The sequence below is a fragment of the Nelusetta ayraudi genome, unplaced genomic scaffold (genome assembly GCF_046127955.1).
Source record: "Nelusetta ayraudi isolate G7.1 ecotype Tasmania unplaced genomic scaffold, CSIRO-AGI_Nayr_v1 ptg000019l, whole genome shotgun sequence".
NCBI classification, from domain to species: Eukaryota; Metazoa; Chordata; class Actinopteri; order Tetraodontiformes; family Monacanthidae; genus Nelusetta; species Nelusetta ayraudi.
Genome location: NW_027466069.1, coordinates 9,700,480 through 9,720,000, shown reverse-complemented (window position 1 = coordinate 9,720,000; position 19,521 = coordinate 9,700,480). Strand labels below are relative to the sequence as shown.

The 19,521-nt window shown below is 48.1% G+C and overlaps 1 protein-coding gene across 4 annotated transcripts in view; it reads right to left on the bottom strand.

Annotated features, from left to right (window-relative positions):
- Positions 1 to 19,521, bottom strand: part of LOC142888626 (dedicator of cytokinesis protein 3-like) — a 55,906-nt gene that overhangs the window by 16,650 nt on the left and 19,735 nt on the right. For all 4 annotated transcript variants that reach the window (XM_076027108.1, XM_076027111.1, XM_076027109.1 and 1 more), the window contains exons 8-37: positions 18,461 to 18,502; positions 16,948 to 17,102; positions 16,770 to 16,851; positions 16,038 to 16,098; positions 15,785 to 15,932; positions 14,673 to 14,761; positions 12,711 to 12,836; positions 9,458 to 9,582; positions 9,166 to 9,328; positions 8,922 to 9,028; positions 7,746 to 7,917; positions 7,534 to 7,631; positions 7,149 to 7,232; positions 6,944 to 7,044; positions 6,752 to 6,833; positions 4,850 to 5,020; positions 4,024 to 4,216; positions 3,796 to 3,923; positions 3,510 to 3,656; positions 3,297 to 3,395; positions 3,122 to 3,216; positions 2,847 to 2,922; positions 2,640 to 2,740; positions 2,499 to 2,557; positions 2,239 to 2,387; positions 2,030 to 2,115; positions 1,899 to 1,925; positions 1,710 to 1,805; positions 718 to 778; positions 496 to 589 (exon numbers count right to left, since the gene is read on the bottom strand). In XM_076027108.1, coding sequence (XP_075883223.1) covers positions 496 to 589; positions 718 to 778; positions 1,710 to 1,805; positions 1,899 to 1,925; positions 2,030 to 2,115; positions 2,239 to 2,387; positions 2,499 to 2,557; positions 2,640 to 2,740; positions 2,847 to 2,922; positions 3,122 to 3,216; positions 3,297 to 3,395; positions 3,510 to 3,656; positions 3,796 to 3,923; positions 4,024 to 4,216; positions 4,850 to 5,020; positions 6,752 to 6,833; positions 6,944 to 7,044; positions 7,149 to 7,232; positions 7,534 to 7,631; positions 7,746 to 7,917; positions 8,922 to 9,028; positions 9,166 to 9,328; positions 9,458 to 9,582; positions 12,711 to 12,836; positions 14,673 to 14,761; positions 15,785 to 15,932; positions 16,038 to 16,098; positions 16,770 to 16,851; positions 16,948 to 17,102; positions 18,461 to 18,502 — 3,217 coding nt within the window. The remainder of the gene's footprint in view (positions 1 to 495; positions 590 to 717; positions 779 to 1,709; positions 1,806 to 1,898; positions 1,926 to 2,029; positions 2,116 to 2,238; positions 2,388 to 2,498; positions 2,558 to 2,639; positions 2,741 to 2,846; positions 2,923 to 3,121; positions 3,217 to 3,296; positions 3,396 to 3,509; positions 3,657 to 3,795; positions 3,924 to 4,023; positions 4,217 to 4,849; positions 5,021 to 6,751; positions 6,834 to 6,943; positions 7,045 to 7,148; positions 7,233 to 7,533; positions 7,632 to 7,745; positions 7,918 to 8,921; positions 9,029 to 9,165; positions 9,329 to 9,457; positions 9,583 to 12,710; positions 12,837 to 14,672; positions 14,762 to 15,784; positions 15,933 to 16,037; positions 16,099 to 16,769; positions 16,852 to 16,947; positions 17,103 to 18,460; positions 18,503 to 19,521) is intronic.

The window sequence follows — 19,521 nt, the reverse complement described above, 5'->3', positions numbered from 1 at the left end:
CACACTCCTGGAGGTGCAGTCCAAATGGATTTATTCAGGAGGAATTTATTTGCAAGCGGCGTCCTTCCCTCTCCGCGCTATTGTGCGGCGCGGCTTTCCGGTTTAAAGACAAAGACGATTTTTTATTTTTATTTTTTTTTTTTCCAAAGGGAAAAATAAATAAATAAATAAATGAAATGAAACGGCAGTGGCAGAAGGATGAGTCAATCCCTCCCCTTCCATCCAGCTGGCGAGACGCTGCGGAGATTCAGATTCTTGCGTCTCGGTGATTTTTCACCGGGTTGAGATGTTTGCCTCAGCGTGAGGAGCGGCGGTGATTTGTCTCCGCGGCCGCCTGCCGCAGTTCTAAGGTTTCCTCCGCTGCACACGCTCGGCTCTTTCTTTCTTTCTGTCTTTCTTTCTTTCTTTCTTTCTTTCTCGTGCCGCTATAAATAAAAGCCGGTGTAACACAAGCGCACTGCGGATGGCTCAAAAACAGCCGTCGCCTCACGTTACCTGTGAAGTCCTCGGCTTGGAGGTGCAGGTCGCACAGCTTGTGGATGTAGCGGATGTACATGTCCTCCTTGTTGACCTCGGACTTGTAGAAATTCTGGGTTTCAGTCGGAGAGAAAGAATCGTCGTTGTGTGGAAAATGTAAAAATAAATAAATAATTAAATTGGGAGAGAGAAAAAAAAACACCCAGAGCTTTTGAAGTGCACAAATCACGGATGACTCACCATGAGGTTGACGGAGCCGCCGATTTTCTTGGTCTCCATCTCGTCTCCTTTCATGCAGTCCCTGAGGGGGGTGGGGAGGGGAGAAAAGTTTCAATTTTTCAGTCCAGTTGGACCTGCTCGCAAATTAAAACGCAGATGTGTCCGACCGTGATTACGCATGAAATAGTGTCATTTGTGAAATGGAAAATCCCCGGAAGCTGTCTTGAGCTGGTAATGGGGAGTTCCATACCACTGTAATATAAGAATAACATATATTCATATGAATCAGCCCACACCACGATATTAATCTCAACTCTGAGATAATCTAAAAATGTCTGCAAAGATCACGAAGGCCACGTGACACCAACCTCGTTTACGTGCACACAAAGTTTCAAGTTTTCCAAAATTCCAAATAAGTTGCTTCCATGACTAACAAAAACCATCAATAGTCTTTCACTATCATTCCTGTTTAATCGCTGCCGCGTGCATATTCAGGCTACTGCAGTGTGAAAATAATACGCATGAACAAATTTCATTTCTTTCCCACCGCAGTTCAAGTTGCTCCTGCTGCACCGGCAGATCTCAGTTTTCACCAACCAGTGCATATTTGAGCTCCTTTTGCCTTTTTATGCTCTCCAACCAGGCTTGCCCGTCCTGACTTCTGACCTCTGACCCCTGACACCAACAAGGCATTTTCGCGGTCACCGCTCACGGGATTTCTTTTTCTCTTTTTGGGGCCGTTCTCTGTAAAACCCTGGAGATGGCCGTGGTGTGAGAGCAGATCAGCAGTTTGTGAGACACTCCGACAGCCACGATCACAACGTTCAAACTCACGTCCATCTCCTTTCCTTCCCCGTTCTGATGTTCACTTTGACCTTCAGCGGGTCGTCCCCGCCGCGTCTACACGCCTCAACGCACTCAACTGCCGCCGCGTGACCGGCTGCTTGCTGCGTTACCAAGCAACTGAACACTTGGCCTGGCGAGAGCGCACGTGCGACAAAATTCCAGCACACCTGTAATCCAGCAGGCGCTCGACGAGCCTTGTGACCGACGTGACGAAGGAGATCCCCGTCTCCCTCCAGGTCTCCTGCTCGATCTTCTCCAGCAGGCTGCACAGAGGGAGGGCCGAATAAACAACAGCGTGTCTTCACCTTAGCCGAGGGGTTGGGATGGGTGGGTGGTGGTGGTGGGTATCAACTCACCTTGGGTAAGGACCAAAGAGCTGAGTCCTGGGGTGTGTTACAGAACAAATGACAGAGAGAGAGGCGCGTCAGAGCGAGGAGAGAACAGAGTGTCACTTCACACGTCGGCGAAACACAGATTTGATGCTCACAAAAGGCTGAAGAGCTCTCTGTGATTATCGTCGCCTTTCCCATCTGACACCATGCTGTCCAGCTTATCCATCAGCTCCGCTTCCACCTACACACAGAAACACACGCAGCCGGGCCGTGAAGGACGTGCGGGTCCGATCCGTGACTGCATGCTGTCCATTTTTGAATCCGTCGGTAGGAGGAAAAAAAATATCGGTGATGTCACACCGACCTGCTTGAAGTTGCCGTTTTTCCTCTGCTCCCAGTCCATCATGTCGTGGAAAATGGGGATCATGATGTTTCGCACCTCGGTCTGAGGCACCAGGGTGACGCCGAGGAACGGCCCCATCATCCCCGGGATGAAGTGGGGCTTGTTGTCACCTGGTCGCACACATTCGGGGAGAAAAGGTCACCGCCTGATGGACACGCGTGCGCATGAGGGTTGTGCATTCATGTGTGTGTGCGCGTGGAGTGACAGGTGAGACCACCAACCCAGTTTCTGCCACATGCTGAAGAGCTCGTAGGCCATCATCACCCTCATGTCTCCACACCTGCGAGGAGAAAGGGGGAGCGTTGGCGGAATTGCAGGCGGCCCGGGATAAATGAACAACGAGCACACGAGGCTTCTCTCACTTGTCCAGGATTTTCTTCCTCTTGGCCGGGCCGAGAGCCTCCAGCTGCAGGCTGGGCTGGTTGATGTACAGCACGGTGAGGCTGAAGAAGGAGTTCCACACCTGGCACGGACACGAGCAGAGGTCAGTGAAGTTGCAAATTTGACGAGTGAGAAACGTATGGGGAAACATGCAAGGCATCCTGAACACACACACGGTACACACACACCTTGAAATCAAAATCTGCCTCCGAGAAGTTCTTGTGCAGCGCCGGAGACATGAACTGCGTCGTCACCACGATGATACTGCGGAAAAAGCGAAACATTTGCGTACCGTCAGCGTGCGAGGAGCCAGGCGGCTGCCAGGAATAGATGGAGGATAGTTTGCAGCACGGGCCTCGTCGCCTCCACGGGGGAGAATATTATCTGCGGGGACTCTGATCTGACGGCCCGCTGTGCTCCTGAACCGTCACTGCGACACAAGCCGGAGAGAAGCGGCACTCACTGACTGGTCAGGAGCCTCATGACGCTCCAGTCCCGGGGAAAGATGGTCAGCTTCATCAGGTTGCGGAACACGCAGAAGATCTTGAGTAGGAACTCCTGCCGACAAAAAGGGGAAATTATGAGTCGAGTCCGCGACGCACGAGCGCGTCGGCGGGGGCGGCGCACGAGCGTCTCACCTTCAGCTCCTCCTTGCTGTGGAAGTTGTTGAGCAGATGGTGGAAGTGGATCTCAGTCATCTGCTGGAGCAGCGAGAGCAGGCAGGAGACGTACTCGCCCTGCGCGAGCGACGGGGGGAAAAAGCAACAGACGCACGCGGGCGCGTGTTCAGAGGTGGCGGGCGTGGACGCGGCAGAGGGAAATAAAAACCTCGTCGTCGTTCTCGCACGTACCGTGATCTCGGCGGTGCACTGGGGACAGCGCTGGCCTCGGGACGTCTCCACCGAGTGCGACTTGCTCATGATGGACAGCAGCGTCTGCAGCAGCACGTCCAGGAGGCTCTCCACCATCATCTCCACCTCCTCCTGAACGGAGGACTCCTGAAGGCAGCGGGCCAAGCAGGAGGGAGGAAGTTCAGACAGTTTTTATTTTATTCGTGAATCCAGCAGATGTTTTTTTAACAAGTAATTAACGTGTGCTTTGAGAGTCTATACATCCACATCGGGCAGGCTGCTGTACCATAGAGCTGGTCTTAATTATGGAAAAGATGCTGCTCAGAATCCCGGAGCAGATGAGCAGCTCCCTCTGCTGGCGTAGATGCAGGTGGATGTGATGCAAAACCACTGGCAGCAAAATGCTCCGAGACTCTGAGAGGGTGGAGGAAAAAACAGCCACAGAGGCGCACGGGTGAATATTTAAATCAGCTTCACGTGAAAGCAAAGAGGATGAACTTTCCCAGTGTCTCACCGGGGAAGAAGAAGAGGCGGCTCTCCACTGTGCGAGCGATGGACTGCAGCTTGACCACGTCCATGGACTGGCCGATGTCCACCGTGCTGGGCATGCTCCCCAGGGTGCCCCGGACGTACTCGGCCACCTCCTGAACGGTGAACATCTGCAGCAGCTCGTCGAAGATGTCGGGGAAGCTGTTCAGCAGCGCCGCCTGAGGGGGGGACGCGGCACAGAAAACGCCGGGTTTGTCAGCGAGGCGCGCGCACGCCCCGTGCCGGCTAAAAATATCGGCATGAAATCATCGCGGCGTCGTGAGTGTCGAGTGACGAATGATGTCCCTCGTGAAGGCGAGGGTTCTCTCTTCTCTCCGCTGCCTGCGTCCACATGTCCCGGTTCGGACATGTGACGCATCGTCTCGCTCGAGAGGCTCCGGCGGACGCTCAGCCTGCTGTAACGTCAAACTCGCACAAGGGGGCGCTGTGACTTACTCAGATGGAGGACAGCGGCAGAGAGCGAGCACAGAAAGGCATGCAGCTGATCGTCACACCCCTAAATACCATCCAAGAACAGGCCAAGGAGGGGAGGAGGGGAGGAGGGATGGAGGGCTGGGACATCAGGCAACATCACGGACACAATGGAAAGGTGGTGGTGGTGTTGGGGAGGTGTATACATGAGGGTAAATTGAGAAAAAAATAAAAAGAAAGATTAATCGAGGAAGCAAACTTAAAGAGGGTGAACTGAAGAGAAACGAGAAAATGTTCACATGCAGAGACGTTCACACAGGATGTGCTGTGCTAAACCGTCACGGCGGGCGGGCAGCGGGAGGGCGTGAGAGCCGCCTGACCTGCGTGAAGACCAGGTTCTCGGAGCTGCGGCTGTCCAGGCTCAGGACGAAGCGGATGGACTGGAAGAGCTCCTGGATGCTCGCCCTGAACTGCTCCTCCTCCATCCCGCAGGTGGCCCGCGAGTACAGGATGCGGGACTGGACGATGAACTTGAAGAGGTACTCTAAGGCCTGCCGGGGGGGGGGAGTCAGACAGAGACAGTCAGCTATCAGTTGATTATATGCAGGAAAAAAAAAAAATCTCTCTTGCCGTTTCCTTTCAAGGACTGTCGCAACCAATCATATGCCTCCATCTAACCCTCTGATACTCTGCGTCTTCTTCTCTCACACCAACTGACTTTATGTCCTCTTTGGCTTTATCATCTAACTGACTTCCTCACTCCTGATCCTGTCCATCCTGGTCACTCCCAAAGAGCACCTTTGCATTTGCAAGAAAAAAAATCTGTATATGAAAAGATGTGTGTGTGTGTGTGTGTGTGTGTGTGTGTGTATATATCAAAAGAGATTTTTATCAAAGCGAAACTTTTTGATAATCTTCTTTTTCATGACACACCAGATGGAATGTTTCCTAAATCCTGGGGATCTATCTTACATGTCTTACAAAGGGCCCACTGAAAGCTTTTTTAGAAAGATAATCCATCACATCCAAGAAAACCATTCTGATTTGTGACTCCAAGTTAAGCAAGGTTGCTTCAGCTCAAGACTTGCTTTTGGTGCGAGGGTTAACACAACTTGCTGCAATATGTCGCCGTGCTGAACAACATTCTTGGCAGAGCCGGTCACAATGAAAGTGTGAACATGTCGCCTTGAGAAGCCTAAGTGCTGCTCCGTTATTCTTTCATTGTGAAAATGTCATCCAATTGCAGTAATATTGCACGGCGGAGTAAGCTAATCTTTTTTAGCATCAGCCAGGCAACTTGCAGTTGCTTCCTGTCTTCTTCTTCGAGGTCTTCTGGGAATTTTTAGGGGCAACTAGTAAGCTAAGTAAGTAAGCTAATCTCTTTTAGCATCAGCCAGGCTTACAGTTGCTTCCTGTGTTGTTCTTCGAGGTCTTCTGGGAATTTTTAGGGGCAACTAGTAAGCTAAGTAAGTAAGCTAATCTCTTTTAGCATCAGCCAGGCTTACAGTTGCTTCCTGTGTTGTTCTTCGAGGTCTTCTGGGAATTTTTAGGGGCAACTAGTAAGCTAAGTAAGTAAGCTAATCTCTTTTAGCGTCAGCCAGGCTTACAGTTGCTTCCTGTGTTGTTCTTCGTGGTCTTCTGGGGATTTTTAGCGGCAACTAGTAAGCTAAGTAAGTAAGCTAAGTGAGTAAGCTAATCTCTTTTAGCATCAGCCAGGCTTACAGTTGCTTCCTGTGTTCTTCTTTGTGGTCTTCTGGGGATTTTTAGCGGCAACTAGTAAGATAAGTAAGTAAGCTAATCTGCGTGAAAACTTTTCTTCCTCCAAGGTGGGGCGTGACAGAGAAAGTTTGAGAACCACTGCCCTAATGCCATGCAAGTCTATGGGGTCAAAAGCCAACTTTGTCCTAGAGACATGGGGCCACTTGCAGGTTCATCGGGATCCCTCAAGACACAGCCACGTCAAATTTGGGGCTTCTGAAAAATTTTCTTCCTCCAAGGTGGGGGCGTGACAGAGAAAGTTTGAGAACCACTGGTTTATGCAATGCCAGGAAAATACTTTGCATTGGCAGCTGTCAAAATGGACGTACATGATTGTATGATTGTAGAGTTGGAAACTGAGCGACCCAGTGTGCACAGTTACCTCTTCACAGGATGGAACGTCCACCTTGTATTACATTAAGGCATCACTCCTTATTGTCCCGGCCTTTCCACGGTGTCTTACTAATTAATTCCACAGGAAATAGCCAAAGCAGATAAGGGAGGAAGTGCGGCTGATACTTTACCCTCATGGCTTCCTGGATGTGGTCCTGCCTGACCACCTCAGCCGAACGGTCCATGTACCACTTGAGGCAACGGACCAGCTCCCTGCAGGTCACACATAACCAGCAGCAATGACAGATTCGACATGCATGTTTATCATTTTAGATAAATTGCTCTGAGCAAAAAAAAAAAACAACCAATCGAGCAAAACTCACTTGTAGGCCAATGCTCCAGCAAAGTTGTTCTGAATGTAGGAGTCCATGACGGGCCTGAAGTGGTAGAATCGGCTGTCCCTGAGCAGGTTTATGATAAATACCTAAACACACACAGACACGTGTCGATGTCATGCTAATCTCAACCGCTCGCAGGCAGCTTAAATTATATATAAGCGTGTAGAAGTCGCTGCTTTAATGTTCCTACCAGTGACTGGAAAACCAGCGGCCCGTATTTATCAGTGTTGTCATCTAAAAGACAGAAGAGCGTATCCAGGACATCTCGTAGGAACTGTGAGGAGGGAAACAAAGACAAACACTCGCATTTAAAACCTTAGCGCCGCTGACCAAAATAGAAACAAAGGGTAGCCCCTCCACGGTGTGAAATTAAAAGCTTTTTGTCTTAATCCTGAAAAGGAAAATGTCTTCTTTTTTTTTTTAAAGTCAGTCGTATAAGTGTAACATCTATTTAGACACAACGGCGTCACTGTTAAATGTTCCGTCTGGAGCTGCAAATCCCATTTACTGATTTCTTGAGTTTGCTACACTACTGTCAATAGATTATGATAGATTAATTATAGGATGACATCAACCTTAACGATTTCCTCTCCGCTTATCTGACGTAACCTTCCGAGGATGTCCAAAACCCTGTCTGGATGGGCCTTCCAGTTCAAAAGAGCCAGGAGGTCCACTGGGGGTGGGCGGGGGGGGGGAACAGAACATAATAGAATCAAATTAAATCAAAGTCAAATGTCTCGTCACAGATAATGTGTAACAGAGAAGAACCACTGCAGTGTCATAGTACCATTTTGTGTGAGTTTGGTGGAGCAGAGTATGGTGGACACCCAGAAGGTTTCTTTGGGGCTTCTCTGGAAGGGCAGGTTGGCCGGCAGGTTGGGGCAGCTGTTGAAGTCCTCTTTACAGCAGGGCAGGCTGAGGTACAGGCCCTGGTTGCTGAAGGTGGCGTTTTCATCACACTGAAGGTTGGCGACAAGAGGAAGGGGAATTACAATTTCTTTCATTTCTTTCTTTTTAAAGATGGATCCTTTTAATTTTCTTTAGTGCACTGTGCACTTTCACCACACACATGTTCTCTGCTGACGCCACATTTTCCAGCTATAAATTTGTCATAATGTTATCTAAAGAATTAACTTGCATAATTGATCAAAAAACTTCAGCGAATTATAAATGACAATTACAGAACGCATACATTAAGTAATATCAATGAGATTTTTTTTTTTATTCTTTCATCCTCTGAGATTTCTCTTTAATTGAAGGTCTAAAAAAAAATTGTGTCATAAACTGGCTGACCGTATCGAAGGAGGACCCAGCATATTAGTTGTGGGTCATCGCACCACTTTAGTGTCGACAGCACGAAAAACGGAATGTTTTGTTGAAGGGGGACAAACAAAAAGTGGGCAGTTTAATAAATGTTTCCAACGAAGACTGTGACCCCAGAGCCATGGCAATAAAGAAAAACCATCCAATAAAGACAAGAACAGTGCTACAAGCGGGTGACTCTGCAAGACTGACATCCCACACAGCCGAAAGACTTGTCAAACACAAAAATGTAAAAGGAATTGTGTGCATTTTAAAGAGGGGTTATATAACTCAATTGTTAACAGACAACAGCAGTTGCGTCAGCCTCTTTAAGCACAGACTGAATGCAGCACCTGCATGAAAAGTGGGCTACCCTTCGCTGCAGGTTGCTGCCACTGCAACATGTAGTTTAGAACTTTAGGAAATTGAATAGCTGGGTTTAAAGGTCCCGGGTTCCACTGCAGTTTTAAGGAATATACATTTTTCTACAATACTCATCTAACTCTGCAAATTGCAAACCCTAAATTCTAATATTCTAATTAAAAAATAAATGAGAAAAAACAAATATCCTTTTTATTAACTGCCAAGAATACAACTTTATACTCAAAACCTTTCGCTAAAAAAAATAGTGAATATTTTCCATGTTTAGAACTTTGCATACCTTGTACACATACAGCTCGTGGCTTTCATCAGACAGCGTGGTTCCGTCTTCTCTCATCAGAGGGGTGAAGGCGAAACCGAAAAGTTTTTTCTCCCCTTTGTCCTTTGCTGAAAGGAAGCGCATTGTTACATAAACGACATCAACCAGACGACTCTGTATATGAACCCCGGCAATGCGATAACGCAAGTCCCGGTTGAAAATGGTGCGCTGGGGGGTTGCGGCTGCCACTGCATTCATGACTCACTGGAGCAGTGTCGAAACTCGAAGCGTAGGTGGGAGCCCCTGAAACGGTCTATAGGAATCGGCAGCTTGACCATCTCACTCCAGCGGGGACCGTTGTTGTGGTACAGGACGAAGGAGCGATACTCGCTGGCGTTGGGCTCCCCGCTGCCCAAACTGATGCAGTCCTGCGGAGAGAAGGATGCAACGCGTGTCAAGTGGAACATGTGGACAGCGTGACGGCGACGCGACACCCGTGATGAACACTGGGACACGAGCGGCGTTCTGAATTAGTCATGTGGACGTATATGTCATACTTTGAGCGTGTCCCCGTCGGCGTAGAGAACATAGAGCGTGACTTCGATGTTCTTCTGGACGCTCTTGCCTCCCCTCTCGAACTCCCCGCGCTCCAGGGTCAGATACAGGTCATTGCGAGTGTCACCTAGAGCAATTACACAAGACAGCCGTTAATTAAGGAGGAACTCGGCAAACTATTTATGGGCTTCGGGAGGCATCATCCAGCTGTATCGCTACTACGAGCAGGTGAACACACAAATCAGTGTGTTAGTGAACTTAAAAAAACAGTGCATGTTTTTTCTTTAAAAAAAAAATAATAATAATAATAATAATAAGCAATAAAGACTCTTGACTTTTGTTTGCAAAATGTTTTTTTGTCATATGAAGTTTTCTTTCTGAACATTTAATAGAACCCTTAGAGGTGCATGTCATTAGCCAAGTAGCATAATTGCCTCAGTCACTTTTTGACCAAATTGTGAAATCTGCCGAACTTTCCCAATGTGCTTGACAAAAAATGTGTTTTTTCTTGTTTTCCGAAAACGTTCAAATATGACTTCGGCAACTACGCTATTAGGCTAACGACGTGGTGTTTCAATTGCAATACCACATTCAGCCACCGGTTCGGCACGGCATCAAACTACGCAGAAACTACGTGAGGAGCTACAAGCACGGCAAGGTCACTGGAGTTGCCTCCATCAGGTTTTGTTGCATTGTCTGATAAAGTTTGCATTGAGTGCTAAGTTTGACAAATGCTGAGTTTGTTTTGATGGCCATGTTCAAGTGTCCACTCAGTCTTGACACATTCGGAACAATTTCACGACCCAGATCCCTTCAGCACCGTCTCCGCCCCTCAAACACAGACTTGGGGAAATTATATCAGGATTTTAGAAATCCGAAAAAAACCAAGGAAGACAAAGCATAGATAGGTCTTGCACTCAACATGTTAACACTACGGACGTAAGGCTGACAAACAGGCCGAGCGCTCAACATCGATTAAGGGGCTGAGGGGAGGACAAGGTGCAAGGCAGTCCGTGCTCCTGTCACAGCCTGTGTGAGTGCGCGGCGCACCGAGGCTCACGGCTGCCTCGCCACCTTTTGTAAGGTCAGCGTTTAATGAAATAAATATCGGCGGCAACAGTCGAGGGAAGATATTGCAGTTATTTATAAAATCAGATTACAGTTATTTATATCCAAGTCATTTCCTTGGGGACGGATGAGTCACAAGGGTTGATATTGGGGAGGTATTTCAGGCAAAGGGAAGAGGAGCGCGAGAGGGGGAGGGGAGGAGGAGAGGCGGAAGAGTGGAGGAGGAGGAGGGAGGGGGGATAATGTATTCTTTGTAGACGGCAGGTAGAGCTGCGTTATCTGATGAAACATACAGAAATAAACACGCAGCTCTTTCCCTTCCTTAAGGTTATCTTTGAGGACCTGCTCACACCCCCACCCCCACCCCCGCCACAGATCTGGTGCAGTGTTGCAGAGACAAACAGGGTCCCTCAAAGTGTCGTCTCACATGTGTAGAAGTCACACATGACACGTGTCTCTCTTCTCGGAGCGCAGATCTACAACAGTTGAGCTCTGCCGTCCCGTGAACTCCAGGGACTCTCAGCTGTTAACAAACGTGCCTGATTGACACAGACTCGCTTTGCGGGGGCATTTTTCTTTTCTTTTCGCCACTGTGCATGTCAAGAATGAGCAAACGTCTAAAGTCAACAAACAACACGGAACAACAGGAAAACGCGCATTGCGTATTTCTCATCCCCATACATGATGCATAATTGTGATGCAGCTGCTTACTCTTGTGGCTTTCCACTGGCCTCTTTTCAATTATATATAAGCAACTTGCTTTTATGTAACTGCTGGTAGATAAACACACACTCACCGCCTTGGTATTGGGTTGGACCTTCGAACAAGGTTCTGAAAAAATCTTTCAATCCACGATGATTATGTGGTTGATGCGGATTTGTCCCAAAGATTCTGTTGCACCTGATTAAAGCTTTATGACGGTGTGTGTTGTATTGCATGAAGTAGCCTTAAGAATGTCTGTACACTGTGGTTATCAAGTCAAGACATTACCCACTGTGCCTTCCAAGAAATCACCTATAACCCTTTATAGTGTGAGGAAGCAGATCAAGTAACTATTGTCACATACAATAATGAAATAATAATAATATAAATGTAACTGCTGCTGGTTCAACTCCTAATTGTTTCACACGGAGTGCCTTATGAAGGTTTAAAACCAACAGCATTGACCAGAGTGTGGAACAGCTGGGGGAACGGAGCAGCTCAGCACCATCTTCCCATGCAGTGGTGACATTGGTGCTCGATTGGCGCCAAAAGTGCCAAGCAAACATCGTCTCCACCAGCAGCAGCCTGAGCCGCTAAAACACGACGAGCCGCGCCAGAGCTGAGCTTTCGTATTTTTTGGTTGTTGTTTTTTTTTAATTCTGACCCCATTTGGAAGTCACGGCAGAGATCGCGACTCGTCCGATCAGCCGAGGTTTCTATTTTATTTTTAATTTTTTTTTCTCAAACTTGTTGTCCAGATTTGGCGAGGCCGTGCAAAGTCAAGCCCGGTTTTCCTGCTCCGAGCTGACGGGAGCGCCACCCGGTGTGCTCTTCTGCTGCTGCGGCCAATCTGCTTCAAGGTTTTCGACGTGCGGTTCAGAGGTCTGTTGCCAACCTTTCGCCCCCCCCGGGGGGGGGGCTGTTTCGTAAAAACAGCCACAAAAAAAACACTCCTCTGCCACATTCTGACGCTCAGTTTCGCCTTGGCCACGTGTTGCCGCCGGGTGATAAAGTGATCAGTGAGTGCATAATGTAACGATGAATAAATATGTGTGACTGATTTTTGTGGGGGGGGGGGGTTTCACTTTCACAGCATTTTTTTTCACTCCACACGTCCGACTTCCAAGCGCCGTTCCTTCTTTATTTGGTCCGGGATCGCATCGTTCCCGACCGGAGAGTCGCTCTGGGAATTCCGGCGTCCTCCCCTCTACCTCTCACGCCTTTTCCGAGGATATTTCCCCTTCCTGGCACGCTCCTCCTCCCCCTCCTCCCCCGCCTCCTCCTCTTCTTACACCCCTTCTGCGGCATCCCTCCGCTCCTTCATCTGCGTCCTCCGCGCCCTGATCCCTGACCCTCCCATCCCTCCGTTCCTCCGAGCCATCTGGCCTCTGCTCTCCCCCTCCTCCTCCTCCTCCTCTTCCTCCCTCCTCCGGCCCCCGAAGCTCCCTTGTCCCCATTACCGCCCACCGCTCTTTGCCTCCTCACCTGGCAGGATGACATCTGGGAAACCCAGTTTGCGTGTGAGTGCCAGCGCCCTGTTGAACACAGCCTGGTTCTCCCGTCTGATTTGCTCCAGCTCTCCCCGCAGCAGCTGCAGGGAAATGATGAGGCCTGGAGGCAGGGGGGGGGGGAGGAGGAGGAGGGGAGAAAGACATTTGTGAGCGCGCGCGTCTCCGAATAAGAGCGCGCTTAAAAGTGAGGGCGGGGCGGGAGGAAAGTGAAACCGAAGGAGGCGACGGGACAAAGACAGGGAAGGTTGATATGTGAGACGGGAGCGATGGAGGGGTATTTAAAGGACATTAGTCAGAGAGTGGGGGAGGGGGAGGGAGAGGGACGGAAGGAGGAGAAAAGAGCCTGATGGGAGCGAGGCAAAGGGAAAAAAAATATGGGCATGCGCGAACCAAGTGAGGAGACTTTTGTGGGTCTTTAATCACATATCAAACCGTTGGAGGCGCATGAATGGAAATGATGAACGGCGTTGAGAGTGAAGGGAAAGTTAGAGGGGACAAATGTACAGTTAAATCTATTGTAAATTCTGGAATTTCAGTTAACAAGAATATGATGAGTTTTTCATTTCAATTAAGGTCGAAAAAATGCTGGATAGCCGTTATAGATAATCAACTTGTTGTCACTTCCTCAGGAGATGTTATGAAACACTCCGTTTTCAGCACTATTAAAACATTCAAAGGGTTTGTTGTTACAGACAGACTTCTATTTTACCACTCATTGCTCTCTGATTTTGTAGGTTTTTATTTTTAAGTTTACGTGAGCAAAATATTCTTACGCGTTCAGTCGGACTCTATTTTAGGTCAGTCTCTTTGGCACTGCTTTTTTTTTTTTTTTTTTTTTTTTTTTTTTTAACACTGCTGACCAAAAAAAACCTCCCACCATGGAACAAGTAGTACTTCAATTTGGCAGTCAAATAGACGCGGTGCCGACGCTGAATTTTATGAAGCAGATTACATAAACTCTGATCATATTGGTACAGAATCAGAAATCCTTTGGATCAGATAGCTTCTGTTTCTTTTTGCATTTACCACTAAGTCTAAGCCTTGGTGTCGATGGCTGATAAAGGTCTAGGTCCCACTTTATACTCATTTTCTTTATTTTTCATCGAAGACGCCGCAGGAGCAGCATTACGTGGATAAATACCCACAAAACGCACATGGATCTGGAGAAAACGACACATTTAGCCCTTTGTTTTACAGTCTCTGATACTTTGCTGTACCTTCCACTTGGCTGGAAGGGAACAAAAGCAAGGCGGCAGCACTGGGCTCTTGCCTCCAGCCTTGGTACAGTATCAGTGCCCTCTGTGACATCAGCAAAATAACTGGACTGTTGATAATGGGAGACATTTCTCTTCCAATCCGAATCAGAGAGAGATTCTTGTCCATTCTGATATATTTTAAACACGGTGGAAAAAACAACTTACTATTGTCTTCAAATTGCATCAGTGTTTACTTTGGTTCTTGTCGTTAAACGTGTTGCTGTATCCCGGTCGTGTTCTTGTCTTATGAGGATGTAAATTAGCTTTCTTGCTAACTCTACTAGGGATGCACCAAGACCACTTTATTACAAACGAGTACTTGCATTTCAGTACTCACCAATACAATACCCAGTACTTAAGGCTTATAAGGCTATTACACACTATAGAATTACTTTGATTTTCTACTTTTTCCACAGTTGTTCTGCTATTTGAACAACATTCCACAGCATGACTTTCTAGAACAAGGTGTGACTCTTTCACTGCAGTACAGGCACAAACTTAACAAAACTGTCATGTACATACACATTCAATTGCTGTCAATGTCGTATCGGCATGTATTTTACAAGTACGGTTAGAGTGCCTCCCCCCGGTATCGGTATCGCCGCACCCCTAAACTAAACCATGAAATGAAAATGAATTTAGAATCAAGTCCAAACCCCACAGACTGAGGCAGCGTTTACCATAGTTGGTGCTGGGAGCCGAGTACTTGGTGTTGGACTTGCGGATGATGTTCTCGTGTATCTGGTACCACTCGTTCTCATTGTTACATCTGGACAGAGAGAGAGGGTAGGGGGTGGGGGGGGGGGAGACAGTTGGCTACGGCTGTTGAGAATGCACCCATTAGCGGGTCCAGATGGAGGGATCAGGACCGCGCTCGCGCGTGGGGACTACACGAACAGCATGTGTCCCAGAGACGATTTCCTCCTGGAGGGAAAAAAAGGTAGCAGCAGGGGGAGGTGCTATCAAGCAGCACATTAGCCCAAATGCACAGCTCGCTAAGCAAACCTGACAGCCAGCTCTCTACCAGCCTTTTTCATTACTGTGGGCCCGTAGGCCCCTGGGATGGCAGAGGGAAGCGCGCAGACTTGGAGCGTTATAGGAGCCGACAGTTTGGAGGCATCGCGGCACTGAATCACTGCTTGCTTTTTAAAAGGGAAGAGCTTTTTTCGCCCCGGCGCAGGAATTCAATAAAACAGCGACGCGACAGCGCTCTATTCTCGAAAGCTTTATTTCGCACGGAGCTGGATAGTTATCCCCCGCCCTCCCGCCCCTTTAGAAAAAAATTATACTTGGAAAATAACCGGCAGGCAAGCCGCCCGTCAAACGGGAAGGCGAAAGTGTACGAAGGACCTTTGAACCCGGGCTGGACGGTTGCTGAAGGACGGAGGCAACCGCTGAGCTCAGCGCTATTTGACTTTGTCCTCTAACTTTGCTCATTTGCTTAAGTGTCATCTCTCTGGGCCTCGTCCCTCCTCCTCTCGCTGCCTTGGCTGCAGGAGCGACTTGGACGGAAGCAGCCAGTTTCCCCAACAGTGCGCTATCTTGGGCGAGAGGCGGTGGGCAGCTATTGATTTTCACTTCATTCCGGTCTAAAAGCGCAGCCAAGCGCTCTCAGTGATCACGCAAGACGTTGGCAAAGACACTCTCACGTCCAGGAATGAGACTTCGCCCCCTCCCCCCCCAAAGAAAACCCAACAAAACAGATGACTGGTGCAGAAAGGACAAGGCTGTTTTTTGTTTTTTTTTTGGCTCTTTTAACGACAGCGTTCTCGAGCAGTCGTCGCTGACTCACGTGTAAACTTTGAGCACAAAGTCCTTCTCCTCCTTGAGGTCCGTGATGGTGTGGAACACGTCGCTCATGGCGAGGACGGCGCAGCCGTAAGGCCGTCGGTACTGCACGTGAGGCGGTCCCTTCTTGGAGTCGTTGAGCAGCATGCGACCTGGGAGCCACACCGGAACACACGCGTGACGACTCGCCTCGCCCGACTCGACGGCAGATTGGTTTTGCTTCGTTTTTTGTTAGCGCTCTCAGCCCTCAGACTTACCAGTTCTGACGACGTGAGCCACGATGTAGAGGTCTCTCTTCAGGTCTTTACTGCTTAGGTCCTGCGGAGGGAGTGCAGTGAATGACGACAGACTCGCGTTGGAGACAAATTTACGAGTGTTTGTCCTCATTCACAGTGGTGTAGTGGTGCAGGTACACAGAGTATAGCCACTTGTTTTTCAGTCAGCATTGCACTTCTCAATCCACTCTGATGCGAATCATTCAGTACTGGCATGACCCACACTCCGCTGCTTCTAATCGACTAGCACTCGTCGCCTTGGTTGGTTAGACTGAAGTTAGATTGGTGAAATTTAGGCATGTGGAAGACTGATAGTGGCTACTGCACTGCCTTGCTGTAAATCAGCTGTTTTAAGCAGGGAGTTTAAAAAAAAAAAAGAAACTACTGGCCTGTATGAATTACCGGCCAGGAGAGTAGTTGCCCAAATTTGGGCAGGTGTGGATGGATGAAGAAATAAGGAATAGTTCACCCAAAATGGATAATTACGCAATTGCCTTTCAGTAGCCAGCAGGGCAGTATTGAGTCAGGAATTACATAATTGCATGATCCTTATTACAGCCCGAGGTCAAACAGCGTAGTCTTACATGTCAATGTTTCTAAAAACAGGGCGTTTTTCCTTTGCTGCATGGGCTGCTTTATAAAAAGGGGTGTACCCACTACTCAGGGCACCACTACACCACCGCCTATTCATGTCCAAACAGGAAGTTGCGTTACCGTGAAGAGAGCACACAGGCGATCCACCTTCTCCGGGTTCTTTGGTCCTCCGTTTTTGTTCAGTTTCACCATGAACTTCTCGCTGCAAGAGCAAAGACATCGTAGAATCAGCCCGTCTGCTTGGCGGCATCCAAAAAACACACAGACTGCTGTGTACGCGCGTGCGGCCGCCGCTCACCTGATCTGTTTGGCCTCGCGAGTGTCGTACAGAGAGAAGAAGACATCTGCATCCTCGCTGATGCTGTTGTAAGTGAAGCTCTTCAGGTTGATGAAGAGGTGGTGCGACACGGGGACACGGCAGCCGTCACCGTGCCGCTGTCTCGTGCCGTCACCCTGGGAACCGGGGAGAACAGTGACCGCTAAACAAGAGCGGGCTCCTCGCGCGCCGCGCTGCATGCAGATCAGCTCCTTTGACAAATCAATGAGGGAAGTCTGTAATGTCAATAATCCATTTATATATATCATCTGCAGTGTGTGCGTTTGAGCGCTAACGCAGTGGGGCAGATCAGGCTGCCAGTATTTTGCACAGTGAAGTGGTTTCATTTCTGGATTCTTGCGCTTTTCTGTGTGTGTTTTTTGAAAAAAAGAAAAGTTGGGGAAAATATGTTGAATTTCAAAAATATTCTACTAAGACAGCGGATACTTTTAAGAAAGGCCTAGAAAAATACCTTTTTTAAATAGCCAATTGCTAGATGGTAACTTGATGTTTTAGTCCTAAGCATAATTTTCAATTTCATTTTCAAATCAGAAAGTTTTAGTCTCACAAAGCTGTTTTTAATTTTCATAGTTTGTTAAAAATCACTTTGAGAATTATTTTTTATGTCAATCTATAAAAAATATTATTATTATTAGTAGTAGTAGTAGTAGTAGTAGTAGTGGTAGTAGTAGTAGTAGTAGTTGTAGTAGTAGCAGTAGTAAAACCTGATCAAAATAGCAAGCAATGTCTCTGCAAAGTGCTTGAATTTTCATTGTTAATATTAAATGTATGTATTTGTGGGAGGAAATTAATCCAAATGATATGTAGGAATTTTTTCAGATGAAAACATGTGAGTGTCAGTAGACATTCTCAATAGGAAAGGCTATTGTTTTTATTTTTATATTTTATTTCAATCTTGTCTCTCGGTTAAGCTAAGCTAAGCTAAGCTAAGCTAACGGTCTCCTGGCACACAATGATTGCGTCCAGCACTTTGCTGTCAGAGCGAAAGCCAGATGTTTCATTTTAAAATAAACGCAACGGCAACAAGTTCAGCAGCGGCCGTCCCCCCCCCCCCTCCCCCAACGTCTAAAGTGCTCCACCGCCACATTAATGTGCACATCTTGTGACATATGTGGTCCCGGTGGGAACCCGGGGCCCACTCTGGCAGCGCTGGTGTGAGTTTTTTTTTTTTTTTTTTTTTTCATGGAGCAGAGCGATTACACCTTGCGCTTTAAATTTTACATCAAGCCTTCTTAACCCCTCGAGCTCTCGCTCTCGCCGCCTCTGGTTGCAAGTGGGAGAATTCCTAGATCTCGAGGTTGCGAGGCAATTGTGTGAAGGGGGGGGGGGATCTGGATGCTAAATAACTCATGGTTCTTCTTCCCTGTGGATGGCGGTTTTCAAAATAAAAAAAACAGAAAAAAAGGCGGCTGCGGAGGAGAGTGAAAACGGCGCTAATGTTTCTGTAAACAAAACAGCTTTCAAGGGACCTCACCTGGTTTGTGCTTTGCTGACCACAGTGTCTGCTGGATACATGCTTCAAGAAAGAACAAAATCAAAGAAAAAAAACACGTTAGATCAGTCGGCTCGTTCTTTACTGCCCCCCCCCCCCCCCCAAACACACACACACACACACACACACAGAACCCAGAGTTCATTTATCTTACGGCCGCCTCAGACACCCACAGCTTTGAATCTGACTGCAAAATAACACTGTCACTGCCAGAGAGCAGCAGAGTGGCTGCTGCAGCGGCGCTGCTCAGAGGAGCCCACATGAAGCAAAACGTGAGTGTGTGGGAGAGGACAAAGCCGGCGTCGCCCACACACACACACACACACACACACACACACACACACACACACACACCTCTGCTTAGCGGCATGAAAGAACTCCTCTACACCCTGAGATGAAGAGGTGCCAAGGCCTTGAGCCGTGCCAATAACCAGCTCACTTTCATCGACACAGTCACGGTGGGGGGGAGGAGAGGAGGGGGGGGGGGGGTGTTGGCAAGGGACAGCCACTATGTTGTCCCTGGACAGGGCATTTAGTGCAAAGCTGAGAAACATGGCCGTGGGACAAAGGGAGGCTGCGGGGCCGCGTTGGAGCTTCGGGCTTCTGGACCAGGAAGGATCTCCGTCCTCTAGAAAAGACTCCAGCGGTGGGTTTCATAACAAACAATGCCGTAATCGCGTGTATTTATAACAAATAAATAAATAAATACATAAATAGAAATTTGCGTCCGCCTCAGTGAGCCCTTGCTCCGTGTGTCTGCTTAGCAAGCGAAAGTCCCACATCAGTGAAATACATTTTTCTCCCCATCATTTATTTAAAGGAGTCTGGTTTGTGGTTTACGCAGCAACAAAATGCTTAAAAAAAAAAAAAGAAAAAGAATGAAAGTTAAAAAAAAAACAACGTCATTTCATATTTAAGAAAAGGCCGCGGCCCGTGAAAAATTCATTTGTTTGCATTTTCTTTTCCATAGCATCACCTGGGCACTGTCACCGCGCATCAAGTCCGCGCTGCTCGCCAGCCGTCACGCTTGTGAGCGTCACGTG